This window comes from Anabrus simplex, chromosome 3, assembly GCF_040414725.1.
Source record: "Anabrus simplex isolate iqAnaSimp1 chromosome 3, ASM4041472v1, whole genome shotgun sequence".
NCBI lineage: Eukaryota > Metazoa > Arthropoda > Insecta > Orthoptera > Tettigoniidae > Anabrus > Anabrus simplex.
Genome location: NC_090267.1, coordinates 411,495,815 through 411,520,840, shown reverse-complemented (window position 1 = coordinate 411,520,840; position 25,026 = coordinate 411,495,815). Strand labels below are relative to the sequence as shown.

Below are 25,026 nucleotides of genomic sequence, written 5' to 3'. Positions count from 1 at the left end.
GAATGCTACCATCATCACTATCTTCAAGAGAGGCAATCGTAGTGTATGTGGGAACTACCGTGGTATATCGCTTTTGTCAATTGCAGGTAAAATTCCAGCAAAAATTTTATTAAACCAGCTCCGAGTTATCTCAGAGAGGATTTTTCCTGAGTCTCAATGTGGTTTCTGAACCTCCAGAGGCACGACAGATATGATCTTCTGTGCTAGACAACTCCAGGAAAAATGCAGAGAAAAACAGCAGCCTCTGTATTTAGTTTTCTATGATCTGGAAAAAAACCTTTGATTCAGTACCAAGATCTGCTATGTGGAAAGTTTTGAGACATTTTGGATGTCCTGAACGTCATATGGAATTGGTTCAAGCTCTTCATGATGGCATGTCTGGACAGGTTCTTCATGGTAACTCAGTATCAGATTCGTTCCCAATCACTCATGGATTGAAACAAGGCTGTGTGCTTGCTCCTACACTCTTTGCACTGTATATGGCTGCCATGCTGCATGAATCATCTGCAAACAACTTAGGCGTGGAGATTAAATTTCATTTTGATGGAGGCCTTTTCAATCTAGCAAGACCGCTCACAAAGACGTACTCTGGTTACCCGGGTGACAGAACTGCAGTATGCCGATGACACTGCATCTCCTGCTCTAACACCTGCAGAACTACAACAGTCAGTCAACTGCTTTAAAACTGCCTGCAATCGCTTTGGTCTTGCCATTAATGCGGAAAAAAAAAAAAAAAAAAAAAAAAAAAAAAAAAAAAAAAAAAAAAAAAAAAAAAAAAAAAAAAAAAAAAGAAACGAAGGTACTTGCACAACCTGCCCCAGGATTAACACTTCCTGAGTTCAGTATTTCCATCTTAGACACAACACTGGAACAGGTTGATCACTTTTCATATCTTGGAAGCATCTTGTCAAAACGATGTACCTGTGAACAAGACGTTGATAAAAGAATTGGGGCTGCTCATGCAGCATTCGGACAGTTAATGCACAGAATCTTCATGAATAACGACCTAAAACTGCATACCAAACTCATGGTTGTCATTTCCACGCAGCTGTATGGCTGTGAAACTTGGACACACTATCACCATGATATCAAAAAACTTGAGCGCTTCCACCAACAGAATATGAGATTCACTAGTGGCTTTACGTCGCACCAACACAGATAGGTCTTATGGCGAAGGTAGGATAGGAAAGGCCTAAGAGTTAGAAGGAAGTGTCCGTGGCCTTAATTAAGGTACAGCCCCAGCATTTGCCTGGTGTGAAAATGGGAAACCACAGAAAACCATCTTCAGGGCTGCTGACAGTGGGATTTGAACCCACTATCTCCAGGATGCAAGCTCACAGCCGCGCACCCCTAATCGCACGGCCAACTTGCCCAGTAAAATGAGATTCATCTTGAATACAAGTGGGAGGACTATGTGACCAACACGGCAGTTCTTGACAAAGTGCAGCTAAATAGCTTTGAGGCAACAATCAACGCTCATCAACTGAGATGGTTAGGCCATGTTCACCGCATGGGTGATACCAGGCTTCTTTATGGTGAACTTTGCTCCAGCAGTAGACCTCATGGAGCCCCTCTTAAGCGTTTTAAGGACCAGCTGAAACGCATCATGAAGACAACTGGTATAGATATACAGACATGGGAAGAATGTGCTGTGGACCGCTCACTCTGGCGGAACACTACATCCACCGCTGTCAACTTGTTCGAAAGAGAACGCTGCAGACATCAAGAGGCCAAGCGACAAGCAAGAAAACTCCGTCAATTAAACCCTGCCCTCCTCCATCCATTCAGTGTGATTTGCGTGGGCCTATGTTTTATGCCAGGATTGGTCTGTTTAGTCATTGTAAACACATCCATAAACTGAGTTGAACTGGTCAATGTGTGCAGGAAGAAGTTACATATACTCGGATCGAGTTACAGCCGACGATGTATGTATGTATGTATGTATGTATGTATGTATGTATGTATGTATGTATGTATGTATGTATGTATGTATGTATGTATGTATGTGTGTATATATGTACATACTGTAGGTAGGTTTAGGATAGGTACTCTCAGATATGAAATAAGTTATTACCAACATTTTCCTGAAGTGGATAGAACCTTGAGGGTAAAACACACACAGGACAGTTAATAAATACCTCCAAACCATGGAACTATGTTCTTCTCTGTGCCACTGCAAAGAACATCTTATAACAGTTGGCTACGAAGACAGGCAATCTGAAGGTAGAGCAAAATCAAGTTCCACGCAGGATGTGATGACGACAACAACAAATGCCATTCAGTTTCCTCTAATTAAGACTGCCTAGAGAAATTATTCTATATATACATTTCTTACAATCACAATGAAAAAAGGGGTGATCTGGAAGGGAAACATCAACTGTTCTACATGTCACTCATAACTGTTATACAAATGGTTCCTCAGAATAGGAACTAAACCCTCTGCAGTCACCTAGGCCACAATGTTCATAATTTGTTATCCAATCTGAACAGCTTACAGAACTGTGTAAATCTGGCTGTCATTGAGACTCTAGCTCCAACTTAAGACCCATTATGTTTATAGGACATTCAGGACCTTGTGCTATGCATGTTCCGCCGGCCCTCGGCCACCTGGTGGACAACGTGGGTGGCCTTGCCAAGGCAACACATAAGGAGAGCCAGCAGCAATAGCTACCTAACAGAGAACTATTGTATTGGAACTTTATTCTTACCTGCTTCCACAGGATATGTTGAAAATGGTTACCATCTTTCTCCGAGCACAAGTTGCAGCAGCAGAGAAGGTTCTGAAAAACATGTTGCAGTTCATCGCCGATTACACTCTGTATAATGTTAGTGATCTCTTTCTCGAGAGCCCAAAAAAGTACGCAGGTTGCTCCTAAATACTTCATGTTTAAGGTTACCCCAAAGATAAAATGCACAAAAATTCTGGGGAAATAGGGGGCCAAAGTCCTCGGGTAATTACCCGTTCACCGAAAATCTCACAAACAGCTTGCAGTGAATATGCCGACATGTGAGCTGTTGTAACATCCTATTAGAAGCAAGTGTACTTTTTCCCTTCTTCCATGACCATTTGAACAAATGGTCGCAAAATGTTATTCGCATAGTGCTCCAAATTCACTCTCTTGAAACAAAAAAATAGGACTGATTATCTGTTTTCCACTAATCATACACCATACCCTGACTTTCTTATCATGCAACGGAATTTCGTGAACTGCGTGAGGATTTTCACTATCCCAAAACCAATTATTCTGACCGTTCACATAATCATTCAGATAAAACCAAGCTTCATCATTCATAAAAATAAGTGTGGGATCCACAATTCTGCTGTGTACGGACTGTAAAATCCACCTGCAAAACTTAAGAGTGCACATCCAGATCAGTAGCATTTAATTTATGAACCTCAGATGTTTTGTATGTACGGGTGAAACTCGATCAATTTAAGACCTTTACAGGCAGAACCTATATACAGACATGCTGCACTCTTGGGAGAGCCGCGAAATCCAATAAATTTTTTTGGCGTTAGCTTCGTCGTGAGAGCTCATTTAGGACAGTGCTTCTTCCTATCGGAAACAGAGCTTGTTTCTCTCCACTTTTTAAATAAACTCATTACAGTACATTTTGATGACCAAGGAGTCTCCTCAGATAACAGCAAAATCTACATATACATTTTTTCATACGACTTCTTTAAAAGATATGTCTCAAAGAGAAATGTCCGCTGATCTCTAATGTATCGCATTGCTGCTATCACACATTTGATATGTTCACATAACCCCACTGAACTGCAACTAACAGATGGTGTGATACAGCTTAGCCTTGAGACTGCGTGCCTTGTTGATTAAATGCTAGATACCAGGCCCAGTCCAGCCTGGAGCTGTCTACCAGGTGGGGAAGGACTGGCCTGTTGGAGCATGCGTGGCATTAGGTTCTAAACGCCCTGTACATGTTGACTTATATTTTCGTTATAGTATGGAATTGTGTAGGTGTCACATTTTGTTTATTAACATCCACTGGTTGGGTTTCAGAAGTCTCAATTCAACTGGTAGGGTCAATTTGAAAGTTGAGCAAAATCAAGTTCCACTCAGGATAAATATGATAACAACAAAATGCTATTGACCCAGTGTGAATGGGTATTATACCTCTCTGCTTAGAGAATTTATTAAGTGTAAACCCATGCACTTCACTGTATACCGTGTGTTAACATTCCTTCAAGATATCAGTAATCAAGGTTCGAATACAGTGATAGCAGGCATTTCTAAGGGTTTCAGCATGTCTGTAGGCACCCAGAACATGTGCAAGGGTTTCTATCTCACTGTGGCAAAGGCGACAGTGGTTTCCGTCTAGGGACCTACCTGATAAAGCCTGCACAGGATATAAGTTAGCAATGATTTTGAGTGAAACCCTCCATTCACTGTTAGATAATCCCTCAGGATTTGTCGCCCATCTGTTGGTCACTGTACATTCCCTAAAGGGGATAACTCCTCTGCCCTTATGAGAAAAGGGGGACTATCTTCCATCTCTCAGGCATAGGTCTTATCTCAACTGAGATGGGCAATTACAAGTTCTGAATTAGACTATTTGCTACATAGATCTAGTTTGTACACTTAATATGGTAATGGTATATTCCATCTCTATACAAGAAAAGAAGAGGACTGTACAATTTATTCTCTCATTTTGTTGATGGAAGGATAAAAATCACAACATATTTCTGTACAAAAATATACAAACAATATTTATTAACATATTCTAAACATTCTATATAATAGAAAAACACATGACAAAGTACAATGTAAAATACAGAGAAACTTCATTAATCCAGATTAAAACAAAAGAAATACATGCTAAAAATCCTAAATAACACAAAACATAAGAAGTAATAAAAATACAATATTAAAGAATTAATCAGAATTTTAAATACTTCTTAAGCATTTATATCATCTTTGCTATTATTAAATTTGCACATGCCAGAAAACATGAACTTACAATATAGCTGTTGCTAATCATATTGTTTGGACTCTTAAAACAACAATCATAATCAACACAGTTCAATAACTGTAAAAAGTAACAGAGTACAGTTTTGGGATCTATTAACCCTCTCTAGGCCTATGATTCCAAATGGAATCACTAACTTTCATGTTTTCTGTGAATTTTCTAAGTTCCATTTGGAACCATTGTTCTATTTTCTTTACTTTTCCTAAAATTGTATGGATTTTTCTACAGAAACTTTATTCATAACTATTTGAAGGGTATTTTCAAGAATTTCCTTTTTCATGTGTCAAATAAATTTAGGCTGGAGAGGGTTAAGAAGAGAGAAAACATTTTTCTGTTATTGTTAATTACATCTAGCTGCACTTTACATTCATATGGCAATTAGTCTGGTTTAATGAAGTTGTGCTTACTGTAAATGATGTATACAAAGTTCCATGAACTGCTATTTTCAGATGAACTCTCCACAGAAATCAATGAGAATTCAGCACACCTAAAATATATTTTTCTTTTTTTTTAAAGGCACATGTAACAATAGCAGTACACGTTAGAAAAGGAAGAAGTTAATAACCTTATTGTTTTGTCTCTGAAAGTAAAAATTACCATCAATATTCTGAGGTAATTTTATAACAAATAACAATTCATGAGAGGAGTGAAAAAAAGAAAAAGGCTAGTAAACATTAACACTCCAAAGCATGTAACTAACTGTATACAAATTTAGAACTGTTTCTGTAGGATTGTACCATAGAAACTTATACGAGGTATATGTTAAGAATATCAAAGAAAAAACATCTCAATACAGGCCATGAAACCCTTGAAGGGGTGGACAGAAAGACTTCTACTATCCACAGCCTTGGCATTAAGTAAGGTAGAGTGGTAAGTTCTATACCTGACCGCCTCTGCCCCAAGAAATTAACCTGATACTCATTTTTGGTGCATACCGAGTGAACCTTGAAGCTATGTGCCTCTCCAGAAATGGAAGTTTTTGACCTCCTTACAGGGAATCAAACTCAATTTCTTCCAGGTAAACTGAGCACGTCTTTACTGCCTTGGCTAGACAGCCTCTCATCTAGTATTTTAATTAGTATTTTGCCACAAGAAAAATCTCCACAAACTCTTAGCAGGAAGAGAACACCCAACAACCAAACAACCCTTCTGTTTGAGTAGAGTTGCTTCCTCATACTCTTTGTCAGGCTCCTGCCTCCCATTATTCTGTATGACTTCTCTGTTATCTTCAAACCCCAGTATCATTACATTAGTTGAAGTATCTAATTTTCAAATTTGCTTCTGATAGCCTTTCAATTTGCAAATCAATCAATCATCTTCATTCCCTGAATAGTCTAAGTCCCTCTTGGGGCTGATCAACTACAGTAAGTTTTACGCTCATATACCTTTATCAGTCAGTTACATTAAGGATATACACTGATGACCACCCCTACCAAGGAACATTTAGCGCGCTTGGAGCAGGGAGAGTAACACGTAACATGCAGACAGCATAGTATATAAGACAGGTCTACAGGTTTGTGGTCAATAGTGTCTCAGGTGTCAGAACAGGAAAAGCGGCCGATCTCTCCGCATCTGATAGACGGCAAATTGTAATGGCACGGTGCCTTGGTACCAGCTTCTTTGAAATGGCACCGCTTGAGGGTTGCTCTCGTGCCACTGTTATGAGCATGTATTGAAAGGGATGCAATGATGGTAAACAACAACAAATCATCTGCCTAAGTGTCAACAGCAGCTCATTGATGCCAGAGGCTAGCGGAGGCTGTTGAGCATTGTTTGGAGCGACCGCGGGCCACAATTCAAGAAACTGCCAACAGGTAATACTGTGATGACCACCACATGGTTCATCGAACACTGCTTTGCGTGTGACCGAGGAGTCGACAACCCAATCAAACCCCAATGGAGACTGACTGCACTCCACCGAGAGCAGTACAAGAGATGGCACAAAATCATTTCACTGGACTGTAAATGATTGGAAAAAGGTGACCTAGTCTGAATCCTGATTCCTGGTCCATCATGTTGATGGATGGGCACATGTACACCGATTTCTATTGGAGGCTATGGCACGTGGTTGCACGGTCAGGCAACAGGTTGGTGGAGGAGGCAAGATGATCTGGACCCCTGTGGGTGGGGGCAGCAGAATAACACCCACAGTATCCCCTGCCTGTCATAACAAGTGACTAAAAAGGGGCCCCAGGGGCTCTTAACTTTGGAGTGTGGGGTGGCAACTAGTGGTGTGCATTGCTCGAAATTGAGGCAGGTAACCACGACAGAGCAACATGTGCCTTGCTGCACAAGCAACCTCTATCACGCATTAGTGGAGCGTGTAAACTAAAATGCCCAAGTTTGCTCCAATTCGTTCGACAAGGCATGTTCGAAGCGAAGGGAGGATGAGCTGCTTACTTTTCTGATGTTGCAGTCAATGTGGTTCATCCAGATATGAATCCGGCTCCATGGTTAAATGGTTAGCGTACTGGCCCTTGGTCCAATTGGTCTCAGGTTCGAATCCGGCCAGGTCGGTGATCTTAACCTTCATTGATTAATTATGATGGCTCGGGGGCTGGATGAGTGTGCCGTCTTCATCATTAGAATTCATGACAGGGAGGGGCCCCATCCCCACAGATGCACAGGTCGTCTATACTTCAACTCGATTCGGAGGCCACACGACATTATTATCTAGATATGAGTAAGCCTTTGTTTACAAAGAGCAAAGGCCGGGAATTTGGAGGTATAAAAGGGTGATGGAATGGTTAGTTAAGAGTCGGTGCATGCGGAGTGGTTCTTGGCCCACAAGTGACCATGGCTGATCTGTGGTCCAACAGCTCTGCACTCAGATCAGCCAACCGAGCAGAGGAGGGGTGGCTGCGGCTCTACCGTCGCTCTACGCCACTTTATTCGGGGGACGGAGAGGGGCCGGTCCACACCATCGGCTGTCCTGAGAAAGATTTACCGTGGTTTCCCATTCTCCCGGTGGAAGGAGCGTACAATTAGTCTACTTACCCTGTACGTAATTACCAGACATACGTTGTGCATTCCAGCAAGCAGCCAAAGAAACTTCAATAAAATGGGGATGCTTTTAAGGAGTCGTAAGAGTTAGCTAGACCCAGACCAAATCAATGACTTGTTATTCATTCATAACAATCATAACAATAATAATTAGTTTGCAATTCATTCCCAAATTGGAGCTAGAGTTTTCCACTAGCCATATCTCCTTGGATAGAAACCTTGAGCAAAGAGGATTGTAAAACTTAATTTTGAGGTTTATATTTAACTTTATGTGATATAATGACTTATTAATTTGCACAGTTTGTATTAAATGTCTTTGGTATGGCTAGTAGCGAAATATATGGCTCATGCATTAATAATGTTTATTTAGTTAAGGTGTATAGAGCAGTGAAGTACGCTAGCCAGAAGGAATACACGTGGCAGCACGTGAACTTCACTGACCATTTCTCCGACAAGAGTGAAATTTACTACACTATTTCCAGTTTTTCTTACGTATGAAGCAGAAACACAGTCTAAAAATATGAGTAACTAATGGTATTTTCATGTCCAGTCATGAGTCCATCATTGCAGCAAAAGTGTAATGTTTTGAGAGATAAAGGTACGCGAGACAAACTTGAGTACAGCTAAACAAGAACGGAGGGAGGCGAGCACTTCTCCCTGTGACTGAGATAGCGTTTGAAGGAGCGAGTATGAAGGGGCAAGGTTGAGCGAACACAGCTCGCCTCGCCTCTGAGAAGCGAAGTTCGGTCGTGGCCATACTCAACAAATATGAACCGAGCATACAGCGTGTTTTTCATGACACTAGTGGCAAACACAGGGCTCTTAACTGAGTCCTGGCATTACTTCCACTTACTTGTGCCAGGCTCACTTTGATCTATCATATTCGACCTTTCTTAGTCAATCATGCTCTTTTCCGACACTGACAGTATTACATGTGGAGTCCTAGGGAGTCTTTCATCCTCATGCCCTTCGTGGCCCTTGTTTTTTCTTTGGCCGATACCTTCCTTTTTTGAAGTGTCGGACTCCTTCCATTAATTTTCCTCTGATTAGTGCTAATAGAGAGTGGTTGCCCAGTTGTACTTCCTCTTAAAACAATCATCACCTGAGAAGATCTGGGTCATCTTTTCATGGGACACAATGGGGCCCATTATTCTGGCACACCAATTCTCTACAACTATCCAGTATCTGGACGTTACTGGGAAGCAAGTCCATCCATTCATGTCAACAGCATTCCCTGATGGTGAATGCCAGTTTCAACAGGACAATGCACCATGCCACATTGCCAGGATTGAGAAGGATTGGTTTGAGGAACATAATAGTGAACTTGCTTTAAATACATGGTCCCTAAATAGCCCCGATATGAGCCCCATCGAACATTCGCTCTTCAACTAAGAAAAGAGTGTTCAAATTGCGTCGCTACTGTCCAGCAGCGTACACCAACTGGAGGACCTACTGTTAGGCTGGTGGTACTAGATACCCCAGGATGCCTTCTCCCACCTCGATGAATCAATACCTTGCTGTCTGGTCGCAATTCTGTAGGCAAAACGTGGTCCTACATCATATAAGGTAAGTGGTCATAATGTAACTGCTCATCGGTGTAGTAGACATTAGAGCCCTGCATTGTCAAGTTGCGCTCGAGCGTGAGCGAGGGATCAGTTTGTTGGCTAGTACGCTGCTAGATGGCGTGGCTGTGAGAGGCTTTTTCGCCCACCAGCGACCTAGGAGCGAGTGATGTTCGTGACGAGCAAGCAACACTCGTGGTGATAGTTGCCTAGTCAATGCGGAGCAGGAAACTAAAGAGGCGATGAAGGATAAACTTGTAAGTCACGATAACAGTCTAATGAAGCCAGTAGGCTTCAAAAGTGATGAGTGGGAAAAGTTTTCTATTGCAATTAATCATGATAGTAAGCAGGTCGACTATGTATCCTGTAAACAATGTTCTTCATTGTGAACAGATAAGCCTACAACACCACATCTGAGGTCACACGTTAGATGGACGTAAATTCAATAATATTACCATTGAGGTCATACGTCTGTAAAGTACGTGTCGAAAGAACACTGAGTACTGTACCACAAGCTGTTAAAAATTGCTTACGCAGAAATGTGTAAAAATGTGCACTTCTGAGTGACGCCCCTTTAGTGTCACGTTGGGTGATGGCTTTCATGAGATGTCCCAAGAACTAGTAAATATCGGTGCATAGTAATGGAAGAGTAAATGGGGATGATATTCTAACCCCTTCTAAAACCATCTTGCATAACACAAATAAAAGCTGATGAAATAAGTGCAAAGATGCTCATTAGGTTGGTTCTAAATGGACAATGAAAGCCTTGTCTTAGCGACATCCATTTCCCCAAAAAAGAGAAGAAACTAGAGAAAATATCAGAGAGGAAATCAAAGACAGGCTCATCGAACTGGGAACAGAGCCTGAACTTATACAACAAATCTGTTTCACATCTGATCGAGGATCAAATATTTTGAAGGCCCTTGAACCTTACCTAGTGTAAGCACATTATTATTATTATTATTTTTTTTGCAATTTGTTTTACGTCGCACCAACACAGATAGGTCTCACGGCAACGATGGGAGAGGAAAGAGCAAGGAAGTGACTGTGGCCTTAATTACAGTAGGTCCTACAGCCCCAGTATTTTCCTGGTGTCAAAAAGAGAAACCATGGAAAGCCATCTTCAGGATTGCCAACAGTGGGGTTCAAACCTACTATCTCGCAAATACAAGCTCACACCTGTTGCGACCCTAACTGCACGGCCAACTTGTTCAGTCAAATTATTTTTAAAAGTGCATTTATTCTATATCATTGCTATTTTTTTACCCAAGACAATTTATGTTCGGTCTAGGACTGTATACAAGAATAAAAATACATAGTATATATATAAATAATTGCAATAGCAAGCAAAATATAAGAAACTGATTAAATAAACAAAACGAGCACAATCTACTATTTTATTTCATTGTTCAGAGTTCTAATTCATATATATTTTATCTAAATGCATTTTTAAAATGATAATTATATTTAATGTTGTTTACAAGATAAAAATTATGTATTTAATTTTCATTGATTCAGTGTCTGTAATACGAAGATGGCACTGAGTATAAATTATAAATAATAAAAAGACAAATGAGGACAAACGTAAATGTTATGACACTATTTTATTGCTTTCTAATAAAAATTCAAATGACTGCCTGTTGTTACTTGCTACTGTCCTTCTTGCGAGCATAGTTCGCTTGTCAACATAGTTTCAAGCGCTCTCCGCTTGGGGGTAACCCGCTTGAGCCCAGGACCTTCGAACTAATACAAGCGAGTGAAAAACATAAATTGCAGTACTCTAGTAGACATCTAACAACCATTAAAGTCGGTTTCTCTTAAAAAAACAAAAGAGAGAGAGAGAGAGAGAGAGAGAGAGAGAATAAAAGCACCATAGCCTGAATCTCATTTTCATAAGAAGATTTCATCTGAACATTTGACATATCATCCTGATCACACTCTATAATAACAGATTCTTCTTTAGCCCATAATTTTTTTTTATAAAAATATAACTTCAAAGACAAATGTCACTAAAGGTTGATAAATGATGGTTATTTTACCTTAATTAGAACACAGTTTGTAAATGGTATACAATAGAGAGTATAAATGATCAAGACTAGATTATACTATACTATTTAACAAAACATATTTGGCATTCAATATACGACTTTGCTCTTGCAAGGATCCTTTAAACATACTTGCCGCCATTATCGATATAATAATGTAAGTCATTAACTATCAGTTCAAACTGAGAGACTTACAGAGCTCTGCTTATAAAAGAGAGGGAATCAGTTGCTGGTAGCGTAAAGGAGGATAATCCGAGTTTAGATTTCAATACTTGTCAAGATGCTGTCAGAATAATGGACAGTTGAAACAAATATGAAGAAAAGTTTCAATTTGAACATAACAGAAAAACACTAATAACTTTCCCTACTAAAATGCAATGCAAATGACAAAATATGGACAATTAAATCAAGATAGGACTTCAGACTTTACCGACTCATTGGCTGAATGGTCAGCATTGAGGCCTTTGGTTCAGAGGGTCCCGGGTTCGATTTCAGGCCAGGTTGGGGATTTTAATCGCCTTCAGTTAATTCTGGCCCAGGGACTGGGTGTTTGTGTTCATCCCAACACTTTCCTCTTCATATTCAGACAACACACTACACTACCAACCAACACATAAATACACAATAGTGATGATATCCCTCCATATACGGTTGGTGTCAGAATGGGCATCCGGCCATAAAACATGACCAAATCCACACGTGCTACACAGTTCACACCCGCGACCCCACAGGTGTGGGAAAAGCAGTAGAAAAAGAAGAAGAAGGACTTCAAACTTTACATTATTATATCTGTTATGCCAGAAATAAGAAAATGATTCCATCTCTCCTCCTCCAGTGACAACTGTCTTAATATCCCTAAAAACCAAATTCTTAAAAATATTCCAGTCTTCACAAATTATACGTAAATAGAAGCATTATTCATCAGTGGCAGGTCCTCTACAACCAATTACTTACAGCTTCTCAATGAGTACGGAAGAAGCACCTCCACCACCATTACATATGGAGGCCACACCTTTTTGCCCTGGCTTCAATGCATGGACTAGATGCAGGAGAATACGTGCCCCCGACATCCTGTGAACAATAAACAATGTGTAATTTACAAGTTATTCCACATCAAATCTATATGTCATGCAAAGTCTAATTATTTCCAACCCCCCCCCCCCCTTCCACACACACACACACACACACACACACACACACACACACACACACACACACACACACAAAAAGAAAGTATCATGGAATGAATACAAAATACAAAACTGTCCAGATCACCAGAGAAAGGACAAAGACGAATTTCCATTACTATGCCATTAGAATTGAATTATACATTATTTATTATAAGCACTACTGAGACTAATAGAATAGATCCAGAGAAAATAGAAGAATTTTGGGAAGACCTGGAGAAGACACTTCCCGAAATTCCAACTAAGAATGTTGGAATCAGGAGTCTTGGAGATTTCAACGCTCAACTTGGGAAGGAAAGAAAATTCAGGAACATCATTGGGAACTATCCAGCCCATAACTGGACTAATTGGAATGGCAAACGACTAGTGGAAATTTGTATGAGTTTTGATCTGATAATGAAATCAACAGCATTTCACCGCTCAGCGACAGGGAACGTTTGAGTGCCACTTTACACAATGGATGGACGTGATTCAGATGTGAGCACTAAGAGAAAGCAGCGATCTCTTTAAAAATTCACTGTTACTACAGTTGAGCTCAGATTATTTTCACATATTTACAGCAGAGACTCATAACAATGTTGTTTACTTTCATTAACTTTATATTGACCTTATAGCGTAGTAATGGAGAAAAGACCTTCCACATTTTGTATGAAATAAAAGAGATGTCCTTGTATTTGCCTGGGTTGTTTCACAATTCAATGAAAATTAGGGTAATCGTTGCCCCGGGAACTTTGAGTAGAAGAACTGGGAAAATAGTTTGAGGATTCATTTAGAACAAATCCCAGATTTTTTTTTTTTACTAGGGGCTTTACGTCACACCGACACAGATAGGTCTTATGGCGATGATGGGATAGGAAAGGCCTAGGGTTTGGAAGGAAGCGGCCGTGGCCTTAATTAAGGTACAGCCCCAGCATTTGCCTGGTGTGAAAATGGGAAACCACGGAAAACCATCTTCAGGGCTGCCGATAGTGGGATTCGAACCTACTATCTCCCGGATGCAAGCTCACAGCCGCGCGCCTCTACGCGCACGGCCAACTCGCCCGGTAAATCCCAGATTAATGGGACTATTAGTTAATAAGAAAGAGGGCATGTACTTTGGCGGCGTGTTTTGTCATCCATTACTTGGCTGCATGCACCATGCCCTCCCATTCCTTATGTTATGTGTCCACTCTCGCTTTGCTCAGTTCAGTCTGATGTAGTGCTGCTTAATTAAAGAGTACCTCTCAACCATTCATGAGAAAAGAAAAATTCAAATAATACTTAATACTGTACCTAATTTATGATTTATTCATAATGGTTACACCAACTGCACACTAGCATAATGGTTAGCACTTCTGCCTGCGAATCCTGAGGTGGCCTGGTTCAAATTAAGGTCTCCAATGTCTTATTTCTACTTGGTTAACATTTTAATTTTGTAAATGAATGTTTATTGTGTTACTAATATGCACAAGGAATTCGGCTTGGCCACACACTTTGACATAACACATTCCTCACAACTATGCTGGAAGGAGGAGCCTCCGTGGCTCAGACGGCAGCGCGTCGGCCTCTCACCGCTGGATACCGTGGTTCAAATCCTGGTCACTCCATGTGAGATTTGTGCTGGACAAAGCGGAGGCGGGACAGGTTTTTCTCCGGGTACTCCGGTTTTCCCTGTCATCTTTCATTCCAGCAACACTCTCCATTCTCATTTCATAGCATCTATCAGTCATTACTAAATCACTTTGGGAGTGGCGACCCCATCGTACTAATAGCCTATATATGTCTCATTCATTCCATTCCTGACCCGGTCAATGACTGGAGGGCAGGTTGTAGGTTTTCATTTATGCTGGAAGGAAAAGTTCTGGGTAAGAAGGGAAGAGGAAGGCCGAGGAAGAAGTAAGTATCTGGATTCCGTGATGGACAGGCTGAATTTGAAAAAATATGTTGACCTGAAACGCTCAGCAGAGGAGAGACAGATGTGGTTGCAGCGACAAGGCCTTGCCTTTAGGATATGAATGAATGAATATGCACAATGACATGTAAAGAATTATTGTAAGCAAAAATTTCTTCCATGATCAGGTGCAGCAAAATTCTATGTCCGTACGCAAAAAACACTACCAATGATTAGCCGGCCAGAGCAGTAGAATAAGAGTACAATTGCTTCATACCATTTACTTTGCCAATTTTTACATTTATTTTCTTGCGAATGGTAAAGAGGTAAGCTTTATTACTTCAACATTTCATTATATCTAATATCTGTTATTAATACACGAAGTATCAATAAAATCAGTGACCTGAACATCTGAGGGTTTCTTTGTCAGGAATTCTTCTTGTATGAAGTGGTAAAACAAGCCTTTCAAACTGTACATTAAATTTACCATTTTTTCAGAATACAATCGAACAATGTACTCATATTTTCTATACTTGTCAACACAGCAGTAGATCAGACTGTAACAAGAATTTCCACAGTATAGCCCATGTTAATGTTAAAATTAACCTGTCACTTAACTGTTTCTAGTTGGTAGTGGAAAGAAAGGAGACTAAGGTCATTTTCAAGTGCTGTCAGTTGAACTTTTGACATAAGAAACTTCATCTTGATTTACCCGTATTGAACTGAGATTACAAATACTTATAAAATCTTACAGGTTCCACCTTTTTCAATACAAAAGCATTGTTGTCAGATGTTTTACAACATATCTTTAATAGCAGTACTAGTTTTGGCGCTAATTACGGCGCCATCATCAGCTGCATGGCAGGAAAGAGAAACTTGGCAATACACATAAAATATACAACATATTCATACAAAGAACTCCTTAATACCTTGTATTAAATTATGTTAAGTTAAAAATAACCCCAGGTTACTACAAATTAACAACTTGTGGGTCAAAACATTAAAAACATAAGTGAAAAATCTCATCTCGGGATAATGATTTGGATTCCATTATTTAGTAATACTTAATACTTTTTACACTCTGTATATCAGTTCGTTGGCATTGAACTCCAAGGTCAAATACAATATTAGAGTTAAACAGTATAGATCTAAATTGAAATTTGTGGTATTATAATGTTCATTCCACTGTTATAATACTTTAAAAATCTTATGCCATTAAAACTCATTGTGTTTGCGTTATTTATGTTATAAATAGTAAAGTACGCCGTCTTTTGAAGCTTGGTGCTTGTAGCGAAATATAAAACTTGTGTTGTCATCTTCAAGGCAAATACTGTCACTGTTCTACCTAATCAGACAACAGTAAAGTAAAGGTGGAACATTTGACCATACCTTTAAAGCATCAATAACTAGTATTTAAAAAAAAAGACCATAAGGGTGGCCTTTAGCATATGCTTCACCAACGTGAAGAACAGGAGTAATTTTCTTGCCTTCGGTCACCCCACCCAGGTCGACGTGGGTCGACGAATGGCACAGGGTCGTCTTTAGTGATGAATCACGCTCCTGTCTTGCCCGCAGTGATCGCCGGAATCGTGTGCGCCGACGTACCTGGGAGAGGGGCCGTCATTATCTTACTGTCGAGAGGCACACAGGGCCAACACCAAGCATTATGGTCTGGGGAGCTATTGGCTTTAATGTGAAATCACAATTCACCGGTGGTCCATAACCCGTTAGAGGAGAGATCCTCACTTGGACTATGTGCAAGTAGGGTAGCATCCTGCTTCATGAATTTACCGAGCTCAGAACACTTTAAGCAAGCCTCGGACCTATGGGAGTAATGGAGTCCCACTCCCATTTGACAGGCGAGGGACTCCTTGGAAACAACTTGGCGAACGAAATGGAATTCGATGGGGAGCTATCAATATTAATGGGGCTTATGGAAGAAAGAAGGTACAACTGGCTGAGTCAGCAAAGAGGATGCATCTGGATGTGCTAGGAGTAAGTGATATTCGGGTAAGGGGAGATAATGAGGAAGAGATAGGAGATTATAAAGTGTACTTCACGGGTGTTAGAAAGGGAAGGGCAGAGTCTGGGGTAGGGCTCTTTATCAGGAATACCATTGCACGCAACATAGTTTCTGTTAGGCACGTAAATGAGCGAATGATGTGGGTAGATTTGTCAGTGGGAGGAATTAGGACAAGAATTGTGTCCGTGTATTCACCATGTGAGGGTGCAGATGAGGATGAAGTTGACAAGTTTTATGAAGCCTTGAGTGACACCGTAGTCAGGGTCAACGGCTGTACATGCCTGTTTGTAAAATAATTTTGAATTTGAACAGATTATGTGGATACCTTTTGATTTTAATCTGGAATAAAATCCTAGGCCACCAAGCACTGTCAAAAGCTTCAGAAATGTCAAGCAAAACTAAAAGTCCAATCGTCTGTTGTCTGTATGTGTCCTTAATCCAATCTGTTACGTTAAGGACAGCGTCTTCTGTGGATCTGTTAGGTGTAAAATCGAACTGATGAGTACTCATCAAATCATTTTTTGTATAAATAGTACATTATTCTGTCAATTAAGAGTTTTTTTTAAAAAATCCCACGGCTGGCAACAGACTTACGGAATTGTCTTTGGTTGTGTTTTTCTTAGTGCAGCCAACATGCTTGGGAATTACTTCCACCGATGCCATTTTCCAGCAGTCGGGAAAAACAATTAAGTTAGACATACATTAAATAAAGTCAGAAACAGAGTTGGCAAAGCAAAATGAACATGTCTGATGATGTTAGCCAAAATCGCATCAGGTCCAGGAGCTTTCTTATCATTTTGCATTTGGAAAGCTCGGCCAACTTCTTTCTCACTGAAGGGAATATCGTTATAGGTAGGTGGAGGTATGAAAGATTGTTGGCAAATGCAAGCTCGGTCTACATTATCTAATGTATCTTCTGGGAAGAAAGCTTCAGGTTCAATCAGTGGTGTTGCTGCACTGTCTCTGTCTCTAAAGTTATCAGTGTTTGGTTGAGATTTTCAGGTTTTTAACACATCTTGTAGGCAATGACTTCACATTTAACAAGCACACTGACAAGGGAATTGTTTGGGTTGGAACATACCAATTACAATGAAACTTGGTAGGATGATCAATTCCGCTCAGCCATCCTGACTATATTTACATACTTAAAAGATAGTAATTTGCTGCTGCAGTTTTTAATGGAACATGGTGTACTGAAGGCATTAAATGTAATGAAACTCCATAGGATGTTCAATTAAGAAACCAGAACATCGCTGCTTGCCTGTCGTTACAAAGGCTGTCTACAGCTGTGACAAAATGAGTGATTCTGAACAAGAATCTGGCAGTCTCCTTTGTTTGTCCTAATAAAAGTTTATATTAACAGCAAGTATGTTTATATAGAAGGCCAAGATTTCATACTAGGCTACTTAATATTTTAGCTTATATTATAAATGGTATGGAAAGTATTAAAGCCATAATATTTTGATATAATCATTACTGAACCGTATCACCCTATTACAGTCCAAATATCATCATGTTAGAGGAATATTTTAATATAGCACCAAGCAGAGCCCGAATCCCGTGTCTTAGGGGGAGGTGAACCTCGGAGCACAAGCTGTAGTCCTTGCAGATACTCATGTAAGCCCCAATGTGAAGGAAGCTTTATTTTGAACCTACTCGTGAAGACCCCGGATATTGCTTTCCCAAGTGAGACAGAGAAAGAGAAGGTAGATTGCAAGAAAGAGACAAAGATGTTTGAATCTGTCACATGAAGCCAGTGGTGCCAACAGCATGCAGACAAATCTGAGCAATTCGGGTCTGGTAGCATGCAAATTCGAGACGTTATTTCTACACATGTGCAAGTTTCTGCAAAACACTTAATAATATTGGTTATAATTATGATGCACTATTTACGCCATAGCGGTGACTAGTATGCATGTAAATGTTTTCTCTGGTTAAATTCAAATAGCCGTTGGAAAGACACGATTGATCCACAAAGGCGATCTATTGTGAGCGCAGGGATGTACTAGAGCCTAACAGAAATCTCCCAAAAATAAGGTCTCCTATTTTTTTATAAATACGTAGACCTGTTTACTTCTACAATGGTTTACATCATTTTACAGCCTGAACATTTAGCTATTTTTCTACATAATCACCATTTTTGTAGACGCTGTGACAGGTTTTGTATGCCCATGTCATACCAGCTCGCCGTCATGCTGTTCAGGAAATTTGTGAACCTCATCTGTCACCTCGTCGTCGGTGCTGAATCGCTTTCCAGCCAAATCTTCTTTCAACTTAGGGAACAAGTGATAGTCACTGGGCGCCAAGTCGGGACTATAGGGTGGGTGGGTGATGATGTTCCACTGAAACTTGCAGGAGAGCAACGGTTTGCCGGACGACATGTGGGCGAGTGTTGTCATGGGGAACGTTTATGCCCTTGCTCAACATTCCTCTTCTCCTGCTCTGAGTTGCCCGTCTGAGATTTTTCAGGGTCTCACATTAGCCGTCAGCATTAATTGTGTTCCCAGTGGGCATTAAGTCAACCAACAATACCCCTTTTCGATCCCAAAACATAGGTGTCATGACTTTACCAGCGGACTGTGTTTGCTTGAATTTCCGCAGCTTTGGCGAAGAGGAATGCCGCCACTGGTGTGACTGTTGCTTGGTCTCAGGTGTAAAGTGGAACAACCAGGTTTCATCACCCGTGACAATTGAGTCCAAAATGTTGTCCTGTTCGGCTGCAAAGCACTGAAAAAATGCGCAGGAAGAATCAACTTGTTGCCGCATGTGGTCTTCAGTGTAGCATGCATGGCACCCATCTTGCGTACACCTTCCAGTATTTCAACTTTTCCATTAAAATTCTGTGAGTGGCGCTTCGGGAAACAAAGTGCAGAGATCACCAAGGGTGATCTGCCGATCTTCACGTATGATATGCTCAACCTTCACGACTGTCTCGATGGAAATTGACGGTCTCCCGCTCCTTTGTTTGATGTGAATTTCAGTCTGACCGGCTGCAAACTCTCTACACCACTTACGACATCCATGCACAACTCACCATACACTTCCATCAAATGGCGATGGATTTCAATCGGTTCAGTACCGTTTGAGTTAAAAAATCGAATAACTGAGCGCACTTCGCACTTGGCGGTAACATCCAACAGGAGCTACATTCTCAATGGCTGCCAAGCCAAGACTGAGTGTCTCAGCGTGGCGTGCATGTGTTTATATGCGAACGCGGGGAAACACTTTTCACAATATTGTGACCAACAGCCACACGGACAGAGTTATGTATTTATAAAATATTGGAGACCTTATTTTTTTGATTACCCTCAATTAAAGGGAATGCCTCCCAAGCAGCTTGGAGCTATTTGCTGACAGACCAGTGCGAAGTGCGTGTCACTCGTATCAAACCTGTAGACAAAGTGAAATTAACAAGTAATTAGAAAGTCTTATTTAGAGCTTAAGACTAGCTTGCCTGAGCATTTTTAGTGAGTAAATGATAACGTAACAAGAATGATTTCTCAAATTTAGTATGGTACGTGTCGTTAACTGCCAGAAGGACTTCTTGTGACCGGGTATCATAACCATAATAAGCGCTACTCATGGTCAGACTGATACCATTAGTACCAGATGTAGCAAATTGTATCTTCCCTAGGTCGCGGCATTGTACACAAATAGAAAGTAGGCACTGAAGAGGATTGTCATATTTCATCATCCAGGTTTCAGGAGTCGCCAAGGACCAAAGAAGAAGGCGGCATCTGTAATGGCGTTCCCAGGAGCAGAGTACCAGACTTCAGGATCTAGAGTACATAGTGCTAATATGGGCTGATTCCACTACATGCCGCCCCTAGATGAGTACCGCGCTGAGGCAAAGATGGAAGGTTTCAGATAAGATGAACTGCATATAAGCATGATTTGTAACTATAGATTTCACTCAGGGCTTTTTTGGTAATGTAAATGTTAAATATGCCGGCCCCACGGTGCAGGGGTAGCATGCCTGCCTCTTACCCAGAGGCCCTGGGTTTGATTCCTGGCCAGGTCAGGGATTTTTACCTGCATCTGAGGGCTGGTTCGAGGTCCACTCAGCCCACGTGATTACAATTGAGGATAGTGGCCCCAGTCTAGAAAACCAAGAATAACGGCCGAGATGATCAGTCGTGCTGACCACACAACACCTCGTAATCTGTAGGCCTTCGGGCTGAGCAGCGGTTGCATGGTAGGCCATGGCCCTTCGGGACTGTGTGGGGAGATTCCTACTCTAACCTCATGTTTTATTGGTTAATACATTTTCCACCAATTTACTTCTTCGAGTTCTTATTTTCTCATTTATGAATATGTATTTTAGAACCTGTCCTATTTTCTTAAAGTTAATTTTAGCTAGACCATTTGATCCATACTTTATTTTATCGGACGCAACATGCAGCGTATATGTATACTCAATTATAGGTTTCGTAAATTCGCTTGGGGCTGATCGCCTGTGCCAGCCATGTGTTTATTAGCTTTGCTTTAGATGGAATGAGGGTTATGCAATAGTTTAGTGGTTATTTTGTGTTTTATGAATGTAGATTTCTTCTGTGCCATGTAGAGACGCGAGATTTATTTTGATACCAATGTCTTCAGAATAAGTTTGATATCAACTTACCTTTACAGGTTCGAACGGGGAACGCAGTATCGAAGACTACTTAGATAAAATGTCGGGATGTGCATGATTGTGCATGGGGGATGTATTACAGGTTGCAGCAAGAGCAGAGGGACATTTACACCATTGTAACTCAGAGACGGTCTTTTACATAAGATCGCAACAGACTAAGCCATAGCCGTATGTGGTATGCGAACCTGGATAGGTTAGTTTAGTTTAGTTTAGTAATGTTTTATTTTACCTGGCAAGATTAAGGCCTTCAGGCCTTCTCTTCCATCTAACCAGGAACTGAAATATACATATGTTGCATTGTATTACAATAACTACGTCTAATACAAATTAAATTAATAATAATACAAGAATGGTGAGATTACATTAAGATGAAATGAATTAAGATTAAATTAATAAATTAAGATTAAGTTAAGATTAAATTAAGATTAAATAAATCAGACATAAAAAGGGATAAATTCTTAAAACTAATATCCTACATGTAAAAAAAGAAAAAAAAGGCAGTACATAACATTTGATTTTAAAGACAAATCGGATAAAAATTTTAGACTCTCTACCAGGACATCCATAACAATAGAATGGTTGTAAGTAGCAGCATCAAGTTTACAGATGATCCTTACTGGTGCATAAAATGTCTCCAAAGTGCTTCCTTGAAAGTGTGAATAGCGCTTAACCCCCTGATATTTTCGGGAAGGAGGTTCCACTCACGGCAGGCAATTACTGTGAATGATTTATCATAGATGGCAGTTCTGTGGGTAGGTAAAGCAAGGATGGAATTATTAGTGGATCTGGTGTTAAGACTGTGATAAGAGGATAAGTATTTGAAATATGAAGTAAGGTAAAATGGTTGTGAAGAATGAAGGATTTTATGGAGATGGCATAGGGAATGCACAGTGCGACGGATCTCTAGTCGGGGCCAAGATAGATGGTTATATGAAGGAGTTACGTGGTCATAGTACCGTAGGTTACAGACGTATCTCACACAAGCATTTTGACCACGTTGTAATCTGCTCAATAACTTGCCTCGAGTGTCTCTATAAATCGCGTCACAATAGTCGAAATGAGGGAAAACCAGACTTTCTACCAACATTTTTTTTAGTTTTTCAGGAAATAAGTATTTATTAGATGGGAGCCATGAAGCGCCGTAATGTGTGTGTATTATCACAGTGAGATATTTGTGAGAATAGGCTGAGTAAGAGCCTGGATGCAAACCTGGATATTTTAGATGCAAGCCGTGAAGAGCCGTAAAAAGGGTATGCTATCCTCGTGAGATATATATTTGAGAACAGGACAATGAGTAGCCTAGATCTATTAAAGAATCTATTAAAAATAGTTTATGTTGGGTCCACTTTGTCAATACACTTGAAAATTATTTCTTCATTCATACATGTTTCAGGAACAATATGCAACACTTCATCAGTGAAGTCAAATCAAAGATTTCTTTGATTCTTTAATAGATTTAGACAAGTGAATACAGGATTAAATCAAATACCTATTATGGTTAAGTTTACCAACAGTGAGTAGCCTAGATTCGGAATAATGTGGGGCACTATTTGGTGTACTGTGACAAGACTCACGAGGGACTTTGTGCCAGTGAGCTTCCTGCCTGACCACATGTTTGGAAAGTAGAATTTCTTCTGCATGCCCCAAAGATGAATAGGCTGTTGACCCAGTGACATATTTATGCAGGTAAAGACTCTTTGCGAGTGGAGGCAGAGCCTTAAATGAATGAGCTTGCTGTACACACGAGAACCGTTATCCCAGCCCTATGGAATGCCAGTCTGTCCATGTGTAAAATATTTTGCTATTTACTTTCTCTCTACAGCTGACCAGGAGTTGCTAATTTTAACTTGCAACACTCTGCTGTGCATATACACGGTAATTGACATCCAGAGCCTTAGAGGTCATGGGGTCGAGAAGATAACATCAAGTTAACATATTTGTTTTCTCTTTCAGGCTGTGTTTATTTACCTTGTGCGTATATTGTCCTGTGTGTTATTGTCTGTTGTTGTTATTTGTGTCGCTGATTTTTTTTCTTTCATAATGGCGCCCGGTAATGACGACGTAGTGTTTTATCCTCCGAGTAAATTAACCGTAAAATGTGATGAAAAGAGCGGAAAATGTCGAAGATGAGTGAAAAATGGAATGTTGTGTGATTCATGTGATCGATGGTGACTTTATAAGTGCATAAATTGCCCTAGAGACGTAAAAACTAATGAAAATGTTGACTGGATTTGTGAGCAGTGTGTTCGGAATGTTGTTGGCGAAGGCGTTGACGATGAAGCACCGAAAACAATCGATGAGGAATATAAAAGTGCATTAGAAATTATAAACATTCTACAAAAGGACAATGAGACTCTTAAAGTTGAAAATCAAGAATCAAAAGAAAGACTGCGATCGCTAAAATTTGGGACTGACCATTCTTCGAGTGATATACCGGTACCAGTAACAAACTCGAGCACATGGTGTCAAGTAGTTCGTGGATGGCCGGCTAAGAAGAAATCTACAACTGAATTTCCGGAAATAAACATCAGAAATAGGTTTTCTGCCCTAAATAATTTAATTCTGGAAGAAAGTGATCGCGCGCGTGAAACCAAATCATCGCGATCCGCTGCCGTTGCTATAGATCTTTCCAAAGCCTTTGATAGAGTGGAACATGGAATATTATTAAAGAAATTGGAGGGAATAGGATTGGACGTAAGTGTTACACGTTGGATATAAACATTTCTAAATTCAAGGGTTCAGAAAGTCAAAGTAGGAAATAATGTATCTCAGGAAGAGAAAGTTTGGAAGGGAATTGCACAGGGTAGTATAATCGGTCCGTTACTTTTCTTAATATACGCAAATGATTCAGGGAACAATATAACGTCAAAAATAAGATTGTATGCAGATGACATAATTGTTTATAGGGAAATAAACAACATTGAGGATTGTTCAGAATTACAAAGGGACCTTGATAGTATCCAACAATGGGTTGAAGAAAATAATATGAAGGTTAATGGAGGCAAATCAACTGTTACAACTTTTACAAACAGGAGCTTTAAAACTGAATTTGAATATACTTTGGATGAGGTAGTTATCCCAAAAGATGGCAAGTGCAAATACTTAGGTGTGAGATTTGAAAGTAATTTGCACTGGAAGGGTCATGTTGATGACATTGTTGGGAAAGCATACAGATCGTTACATGTCATAATGAGGGTACTTAAAGGATGCAACAAAGAATTAAAAGAAAAAAGTTACTTGAGTATAGTTCGTCCATTATTGGAATATGCAAACAGTATTTGGGATCCTCACCAAGAATACCTAATAAAAGAAATAGATAGTGTGCAGAGGAAAGCAGCAAGATTTGTAACAGGAAAAGAGTAGTGTATCAGAAATGTTAAAGGAACTTGGGTGGGAAACTTTAAGTAAGAGAAGAGAGAAAACTAGACTTATAGGATTATATAGAGCCTATACAGGAGAAGAAGCATGGGGAGATATCCGTGAGAGGCTTCAATTGGAAAATAATTATATCGGTAGGACTGACCACAAATATAAAATTAGAAGGAATTTTAGCAGAAGCGATTGGGGTAACTTTTCATTCATTGGGAAGGGTGTGAAGGAGTGGAACAGTTTACCAGGGGTAGTGTTTGATCCTTTTCCAAAATCTGTACAGATATTCAAGAAGAGAATAAACAGGAACATAGAAAATAAATGAAATGTTAGAGGGCATTCGACCAGTGC

General features: G+C 40.1%; 1 protein-coding gene across 4 annotated transcripts in view; it reads right to left on the bottom strand.

The window, feature by feature from the left end:
* Acat1 (Acetyl-CoA acetyltransferase 1) overlaps window positions 1-25,026 on the bottom strand; it is a 226,245-nt gene that overhangs the window by 117,804 nt on the left and 83,415 nt on the right. For 2 of the 4 annotated variants that reach the window (XM_067143401.2, XM_067143399.2), the window contains exon 9: window positions 12,551-12,667. In XM_067143401.2, coding sequence (XP_066999502.1) covers window positions 12,551-12,667 — 117 coding nt within the window. Of the gene's footprint in view, window positions 1-2,708; window positions 2,781-11,399; window positions 12,668-25,026 lie in introns of those variants that run through there. The other 2 variants (XM_067143398.2, XM_067143400.2) reach the window with 2 other exon arrangements.